Here is a 9188-nt window from a genome sequence, read left to right as displayed (position 1 = left end):
GTTTCTTCATCACTCCCATGACAGTATTCAAGATGGCAATAAAAATATGGGATCACAGATGAAAAATGATGGGGGAGAGCATAGGATCTACATGTCATGGGAGAAGAGAGAAAGATTAGAAGCATTTTGTCCCAGGTTTCACTCTGACTTGCACTCACAATGTAAGCTGCAGTCAGGAGTGTGGAGAACCATCATCCCACCCTGGGGTACGGATCAAGGTGTGAAGCCCTCCCTCTTTAGAAGGACTGGAAACAATTGCACTGTTCTTCATGCATATCAGGTATCCATCCCCTGCTTTCTACCCATTTTTTCTAAATCAGTCACATTCCCATTCTTTGCAGAGAAGTCTTTGGAGCCCAGGGAACAAAGCAGAGTTTTGACTCTCTGACCTACAAACTTAAGTCTTTGTTCTGTCTCTGACCAGCCATGAGTCTTTGGTCGAATTCCCCTTTAGAGTCTTTGGATTTTCATATGTAAAACGGAAAGTCAACATAGCATACCTCATGAAGTTATGGTAAGCAGTGATGTACAGAATAACAATTCTAGTCAGGTTGGTGAAGTTTATTGTACACATGGACCTGAAAGAGAGTGGGCATGCTATCTATACGATTCATGCTTTAGACTGCTGATACCTCCTGAGACAGAAAGGGAAACCTAATTGGAAGTAAATAAGACTTTATTAATAATCTGTTTTGTAGAGGCAACTGATATTCTGGAATCTGCAGAGGAAACTAGAGATAAATGCCTTGCTCTTAGAGAGCCTAACTCTCAGATAGTGAGGCAAGACCTTCCCAAGAGAAACAATATGACACACAGGACAAAAAGGATATTTGCAGCCTGGGTAAAATGACAACAGATTTGGAGAAATTGCTGATGAATTCAGATTTAAGGAATATGGGAGAATTTTCAGGGTGGTAGACCTCTTGTTGGTGGCTCTATAAGGGGACTTAACGGTGGCATGAAATTACAATGCATAGGGAAAATGTGACTGGCAGTGGGTTTTGTCCAGAGTACTATCTGGCGGACTTGAGTCCAGGATATAGTAAATGATCTAGTCTATTCTGGTGGGGCTGATGGTAGGCAATTAAGTAGCTGAGCACTTTGCTTTGACTGGATGAGAGGACAGGAATGAGAAAGTGGCATTCAGTGAATGTTTGCTTTGAGACAACTTGAAAGCAACTTTGAGACAAATATGAAAGTGTTAATTCTGACTTGATATATAAATTTGAAACCATGCTAATCCACCCAAATCAGAACATATATACACACATATATGATTCCGATAATTTCATCCAGGTGGTGTGAGTTGAGCTGAATCTGCTTATGACATTGCATTTGAATCAATTAGTTGATCAGCCGAAATACCCATCATTGCAGTTCCAATTTGCTCTTTGTTCCTTAGTTGGAACCTTGAGAAGCAGCTAGTGATGGCATTCCTGCTGCACTCGGCTCTGCTCTTTTCAGAGGCCTCTGGTTGTTCTCTTCCTACCATGGTTATTTCTTACATGCTTCCCTGCTCTCGATTCTCTTATTCCTCTTCCTCTTCCCCTCACTCATAGTATCCCATCTGTTACTTCTCCATGCCATTCTCTTCCTATGTCCTCAGTAACTAGAGGCTCAATGACAGGGCAATTGTTGGGATCAACTGTTGGTCTTTGGGGCCATTACCTTCATTGGGGAGCAACAAATGTGCCATACATGTGGCTGAGAGGATCCATTGCAGGGAAGATGGGGTGAAGTATGTGCCAGGCACTCTAGGCTGTGTCTCGAGGTGAGCTCTTTGCAAGCAGAGGAGCCTGGTCTTCCTTCTCTGGCTGCTCTATTTCCTGCAACAGCCTGCAGAGGGGTTCTGGAATGCTCTTGTGATAGGGAGCTTCTTTAGACCCCATCATCTTCAAGCTGGGGTAGCAACAACGATGCCAAAAGTAAGAGAAGCCATAGATTGCAAACAGGCACAAGGCGTCACACATCACATGCCAGCAGAAGAAAGTAGTGACAAACATGAGGTCATTCATGTCATCATCGTCCCATGGGTAGCCAGAGACTGGTCTGTACAGAATAAAGCCTGCCTGTATCAGCCAGGAGCCCAGGACCAGAATCAGCAAAGTCTCCATCATCCAGAGTTGAAACATCTCAGGAGCCCAGAGTTCCACAGTTAACACCAGCAACAGCAGGAACACCACCAAGATGAGCAGAGAATGAACTTGCAGCTCAATCCCTGATGACCCCTTAGCATGTGACACCATCAGTAGCAGGAGCTCATAGAAGGACAGGGCCAGGGCACCTTTTTCTAGGACCACACACCTCTGAGGGAGCAAGTTCTTGCTCATGACATCTACACAGCCGTTGAGTATGAGGAGGGTGAACATGGTGAGGTGCTGCCACTCTTTGGAGTACAGAAACCTTGGTGGCAGCTCCCTGTCCATCAGTATTAATCCTCCTTCAATGCAGTTGTTGACATAAACCACTAAGAGAGAGCCAGCCACTATCTTCAGCAAACCTTCATAGGATATTTTCCATAGCCTGGCCCATCTCCCTTTCTTCTTGGGAGGGCACAAAGATTGGAGTGAGTCACTGAATATCACTATGGCCTGATACAATCCATTACAGAAAAGAAATAGCCCTGGGTAAGCATGACCATGGAATTTCCCCATGAAATTACTGGTCTATTTGACTAAGGAGGTAAGAAGAAAATTCAGGACTTCTCTGTTCTCCTTTCCCTCATGGGCCCCTCAAGTTTCTAGTGCTATGCAGAACTTACTTCTTTCTACTTTTATTACCTCCCTCTGCCCACTGCACTCTCCCACAGAATGGAAAGTTCTGAACAGGAGCCTACACTCTGTGTGAAAGGAGTCTTTTTGTTCCATTCCATTCTGGAACACTGGGAACAGACTGACTTCTGCCACAGAGGGAAGGTGAATAATTCTAAGTGTGCACCTGCAGGGATGTATACTCTCAGGATTGCTACCTAGGGGCCCTTTAGGAGCTTCTGATAACAATTCATGGCTTGTTTCCTTCTGCTTATGCCCAGTTCTCAGATAGGAAAGGTACCCGATCATGGAGATTATCCAGAGGATTGGGTTATGTACAAATTTTTGTGCATCCTGCAAGACCTCTTATTCATATCTTGGGTCATATACTGAAGAAAGATATATTCTTTATGGAATAAAAGTTATTAACATGTGGGTTTGTGTTCACATATGCAGATACTGAGTTCCTTCTTGGTCTTATCATTCTTCTGTTAACAGAGAGATTTTAGAGACCACCAAGAAAGCTTCTTGCTCTCCCCCTGTCTCTCTCCGCTGGATAATAAATGAACCTAAAAAAAAAAATCTTCTGAGATCAATTTTAGAGTGTTATGGTGCAATTTATTATTACAATGCATATACAGGTATGTGAGGCAAGTAGATCCAGTGAACTGCTTATATTTTAAAGTGAATTAATGCCTCAACTTTATTCTCTTTGTCTAATATTTACAGGTAAAAAGTCCTGGGCATTATATAACAGCCAGCTTCATATGAGGGAATGCATCCAAGGCAAGAATTTTTTTTAAATAAAAATTGTTTATAATTATGGTAAATAATGTATTGTTTTCATATACATTGTGAAATGAGTACAGTCAAGCCATAACATACCTGTCACCTTATATAATTACTTTTTTGTGGTGAGAACATTTAAGATCTATTCTGTCCGCAAATTTCAAGTATATAATGCCTCATTATTAATCTCAGTCATTGTGCTATCTATTAGCTCTCTAAAACTTATTCATTTTATATGACTGTAACCTTGTACTTCTTGGTCAAGATCCCTTCTTTTCACAACTTCCATTTCTGCTTCTGATAATCACCATTTGTTACTCTCTGCTTCTATAAATTCAAATTTTTAGAGTCCATGCATAAGTGAGATCATGCAATCAATGTATTTTCTTTCTTTTTAAGCTTATGTCACTTAACAATAGTGCCCTCACCTTGATCCATGTTGTCACAAATGACAAAATTTCCTGTATGAAGGCTGAATAATACAGTGTAGTAATTTTCTGTTCCAGGCTCTGTTGATGGTCAGGTTGCTTCTGTATTTTGGCTGTTACAAATAATGTGCCAGTCAAGCTGGGAGTGCAGATAAATTGTCTGCTGATTTTGTTCTGGATATATATGGAGAAGTAGAATTGCTAGGTTATATGGTAATTCTATTTTTGATCTTTTGGAGAAACTTTCATACTGTTTTTCATACTTGCTTCTCCAACATTTCCACCAACAGTGTACAGTCATTTCCTTTCCTACATTACCCCCAACATTCATTATTTTTTGTCTTATTTATTTATTATTTATTTTGTTGTTATTGCTTTGTTTTGTTGTACTGGAGACTGAACTCAGGGGTGCTGTACCACTGACCTACATTCCCCACCCTTTTAAATTTTTGAGACAGGGTCTTGCTAAGTTGCCCAGGCTGGCCTCGAACTTGTGATCCGCAGCCTTCCCAGTAGCTGAGATTAGAGGTGTGCACCACCATGCTTGACCTGTCTTTTTTTATAAGAGTCATCCTAATGTATGGGGGGTAATATCTCATTGTGATTTTTATTTGCATTTCCCTGTTGAGCACCTTTTCATATACCTGTTGGCTACTTGATGTCTGCTTTGGAAAAAGATCTGTGCAGGTTCTTTACCCGTTTTTTTTTTTTTTTTCATAAATAATAGAAATTTATTTCTCACAGATCTGGATGTCAGGAATTCCAAGATCAAGGTGTCAGCAGATTCCATGCCTGGTAAGGGCTGCTCTCTCTGTTTCTAGGTAAGTTGCCTTGTTACTTTATCCTCACATGGCAAAAGATGGAAGTGCAAAAGGAGAGGAACACTAATTCCCTCCAGCCCTTTTATAAGGTGGTTAAATACACCTCATGACTTAATCACCCTTATGAATATCCCACTTCATTTTTAAATATATTTTTATTTCTAATTGACACATAGTAACTGTATACATTCATTGGGTACAATGTGCCATTTTAATACATGTATACAGGTATAATGATCAGACCAGGGTAATTGGCATATCTATCAGCTCAGACATTTAAAATTCCTCTATACTAGCTGTTTTGAAATATTCAATTAAATATTGTCAATCATAGTGATCCTACAGTGCTATAGAACACTAGAAGTTATTCTTATCTAACCTTACCTGTTTACCCTCTAAACCCATTAACCACCCTCCCTCCACCCACCCATCCTGATACCAAGCTCTGGTAATTTAGCTTCTGAATGTGTCTTTCTTCCTATGTCTGACTTGTTTCCCTTGGCATAAAGTTCTTCTGTTCCATCCATGTTGCTGCAAATAATGGATTTTATTCTTTTCTATGACTCAATAATATTCCATTGTGCATATTTTTATTTTCCATTTATCTGTCCATGGAAATCTAGGTTAATTCTATGTTTTGGCTATTATGAATAGTGCTGCAATAAACAAGAGAGTGCAGATATCTCTTTGATACACTGATTTAAATTCCTTTGGATATATATGCCCAGTAGTAGAATCACAGGATCGTATGCTAGTTCTACGTCCAGATTTTTAAGGAAACTCACACTGTTTTCCACAATTGCTAAACTAAATTTACATTTTCACCAATAGTATATCCTCACCAGAATTCTTTTTCTTTTTGTTAATAACAGTTATAACAATGAGATGATATCTCGTTGTGGTTTTCATTTGCATATATCTGAGGAAGGGTGATGTTAAGCATTTATTTTCTTCAATGTATTTTTTTTACTGCCTTTTTGGAAGATCAGTTGGTAGTAAATATGTGGGTTTATTTCTGGATTCTCTGTTTCTGTTGATCTGTGTGCCTGTTTTTATGCCAATATCATACTGTTTTAGTTATCATGGCCATTTAGTATATTTTAAAGTGATATATTATAACGTCTTCAGTCTTTTTCCCCCCTCTTTCAGGATTCCATTGACCACTCAGTGTCATTTATGGTTTCATACACATTCTAGTTTTTTCTTATTCGTATGAAGAATATCTTTGATGTTTTGATAGGAATTGCATTAAATCCACAGATTACTTTGGATGGTACAGACATTTTGAGAATATTCTTCCTTTCCAGGAACATGGGACATCTTCCATCTTGTGCATTTGTCCTCTTTGATTTCTTTCATTAGTATTTGTAATTTTCATTGCAGAAATTTTTTACTTGCTTGGTTATACTTATTACTAAGTACTATTTTGTAGCTATTACAAATGGGATTTCTTAACAATTTTTAATATGTTTATTTTCTATCCTGCAGCTTTTCTGAATTTGTTTATCAGTTCTAACTACTGTTTGGTGAAGTCAGATTTTTCTATACATGACATTATATCATCTAAAAACAGGGATTGTTTGACCTCCTCCTTTCCTATTTGAATTCTTTTTATTTATTTATCTTGTCTTATTGCTCTGGCTAAGACTTCCAATAGTGTCTGTATATGTGTGTGTGTGTGTGTGCGTGTGTGTGTGTGTGTGTGTGTATTTTAAGACAGCATCTCACTGTGTAATCCAGGCTGTTCTCAAACTCCTAGACTCTAGTAATCCTTGTGACTCAGCTTCCTGATTAGCTGGGACTACAGTTGCACACCATCACACCTACTACCAATTCTGTATTGAATAAAAATGATGAAAGTAGACATCCTTGTCTTATTCCTGATCTTAGAAGGAAAATTTTTAGTTTTACCCCATCCATTCAACATGATATAGGTTGCAGATTTTCCATATGCAGATATTATTGTGTTGAGGTATATTCTGTCTACAGCTAAATTTGTTTAGAGTTTTTATCATGAAGTGATGTGGAATTTTAGGAAATGCATTTTCTGTATCTATGGGGATGTTCATATAGTTTCAAACTTCATTCTATTGATCAATGTACTATGTTTATCAGTTTGCCTGTATGAACCATCCTTGCATTCCTGGTATAAATCCCACTTTGGTCATGGTATATAATCATTTTTAGGTGCAGTTGGATTCAATTTTCTTGTATTTTGTTGAGAATTTTTGCATCTCAATTTATTAGACATATTGACCTATATTTTTCTTTCTATGTCCTTATCTGGCTTTGGCATAAAAGTACTGCTTGCCTCATAGAATGAGTTTGGAAGTGTTCCTGCCTCCCAGTTCTTTGGATTAGTTTGAGAAGAATTAGTGGTAATTCTTTAAGAGTTCCACAAAACTCAGCAGTGAAGCCATTTGGTCCTGGGCTTTTCTTTGTTGGGGGACTTTTTATTATGGATATTAATATCATTACTTGTTATTGGTCCACTCATGTTGTTTATTTCCTCATGGTCAATTTTGGTAATTTGTATGTATCTAGAAATTTATCCATTTCTTCCAAGTTTTGTGGTTTATTGGCATGTTGTTTTTCATAATGGTCCCTAAAGATCCTTTTTATTGCTGTGGTATTGAAGCCAGATTTAAAGATAGGTAGTTAGTGTAGTTAGGTAAATCGGGTCTAATATCCAGTAAGAGGAAGACGGAGCCCATCCCAAGGAAATGTTAATGAAGCAGCTCCCAGCAAAAGTGGAGATGCTAATCCAAAAGCCCTTCCTGCCCAGGTTACTCCTTCAGTCCACCTGTCCCCCACCCTTTGGGCCTCCCTACCTACATTCCATCACTACAAGATAACAGAACAAAGGACAGGAATGCGATAGGAATGTGGGAAAGCTGAAAGTAGACCTTAGTTATAAAAGAGGGAAGATCTCCCCCTTCCATGGATTCCGCCTCTTGGGTCCCCTTCTTCCGGGAGAAGTCTTTTCTGCTGTCCTTTAATAAAGCTTCAACTTTCCTCTCTAAACTTGCCTCAGCGTGCTTCTCTGGTGTTGCACTTCGACATTGGGGAAGCAAGAACTCATCACCGGTAAACGGTGGTAACAATATCAGTTGTACTGTCTGTTTTCATACCTCATTTTACTTATATGGGTCTTACCTCTTTGTTTCTTGGTTAGTTTAGTTAAAAGTCTGTCAACTTTAACTTTTCAAAAACTTTTTTTTTTCCCATTGGGATTTTTTTGTTTGTATGTTTTGTTTTAGTTTCTCTTTCTCCTATTTCTACTCTGTTTTTTGTTATTTTCTTCCTTTTGTTGATTTTGGGTTTAGTCTGCTTTTACTCTTCTGGTTCCTTGAATTGTATCACTAAGTTATTTATTCAAAATATTTTTTTAAAATTTTGAGATTGGGTCTCACTAAGTTGCCAAGGCTGGCCGTGAACTTGTGATCTTTCTTCCTCATTCTCCCAAGTAGCTGGAATTGGAGGTGTGCACCATCACACCTGGCTTCTATTTTTTTAATATAGGCACTTATTGCTGAAAACTTCCTTCATACTACTATTTTTGCTGCATCACATAGACTTTGGTCTGCTATGTTTTCATTTTCATTTGTTTCAATGAATTTCTAAATCTCCTTTTGATTTCTTCATTGATTCCATCAATAATTCAAGAGATTTAATTTTTATGTATTTGTACAATTTTGGAAGTTTCTTTTGTGGTTGATTTCTAGTTATATTCTGTTGTGAGGAGAGAAGATGCATGTTATGATTTCATTTTTTTTTCTTTTTAATTTGAGTCTTATTTTGTGGCCCAACATATGGTCTATCCTGGAGAATGTTTCATTTGCTGATAAGAAAAATGTGTATTCTGCAGCAGTTGAATGAAATATTCTGTAATTACCTATTGGGTCTACTGGATGAATAGCAAAATTTAACTCAAGTGTTTCACTGTTGCCTTTTTTTTTTTAGACCATTTTTTTTTATTGGTTGTTCAAAACATTACAAAGCTCATGACATATCACCTTTCATACATTTGATTCAAGTGAGTTATGATCTCCCATTTTTACCCCAAATACAAATTGCAGAATCACATCAGTTACACATTCACATTTTTACATAATGCCATATTTGTGACTGTTGTATTTTGCTGCCTTTCCTATCCCCTACTATCCCCCTTCCCCTCCCCTCCCATCTTCCCTCTCTACCTCATCTGTTGTTGTTCAGTTCTCTCCCTTGTTGTGTCCCCCCCCCCACTTTCCCCTCACAGCCTTTTTTTTTTTTTTTAATGTGTGTGTGGGGGGGGGACTAGATGGGCTGTCCATTGATGAAAGTACATCATTGAAGTCTCCAATTGTTATTTATTTTAATCTATCTCCCCTTGTATAGCTAATATGTTTACTTTATAT

At 38.2% G+C, this 9188-nt stretch overlaps 1 protein-coding gene and 1 long non-coding RNA gene across 2 annotated transcripts in view; one reads left to right on the top strand and one right to left on the bottom strand.

The window, feature by feature from the left end:
* Nucleotides 1-1754: 1754 nt before the first annotated feature.
* Nucleotides 1755-2654, bottom strand: LOC143379608 (transmembrane epididymal protein 1-like). The gene has a single exon (XM_076832231.1). It carries the CDS (start codon nucleotides 2652-2654, stop codon nucleotides 1755-1757), a length of 900 nt encoding a protein of 299 aa, XP_076688346.1.
* A 2064-nt stretch (nucleotides 2655-4718) lies between these two features.
* LOC143379429 (uncharacterized) overlaps nucleotides 4719-9188 on the top strand; it is a 29705-nt gene continuing 25235 nt past the window's right edge. Inside the window, exon 1 of the long non-coding RNA XR_013088480.1 lies at nucleotides 4719-4788. This is a non-coding gene — a long non-coding RNA (uncharacterized LOC143379429). The remainder of the gene's footprint in view (nucleotides 4789-9188) is intronic.

The sequence above is a fragment of the Callospermophilus lateralis genome, chromosome 13, assembly GCF_048772815.1.
Source record: "Callospermophilus lateralis isolate mCalLat2 chromosome 13, mCalLat2.hap1, whole genome shotgun sequence".
Lineage (NCBI taxonomy): Eukaryota > Metazoa > Chordata > Mammalia > Rodentia > Sciuridae > Callospermophilus > Callospermophilus lateralis.
This window is presented reverse-complemented; position numbering and strand designations above follow the sequence as displayed.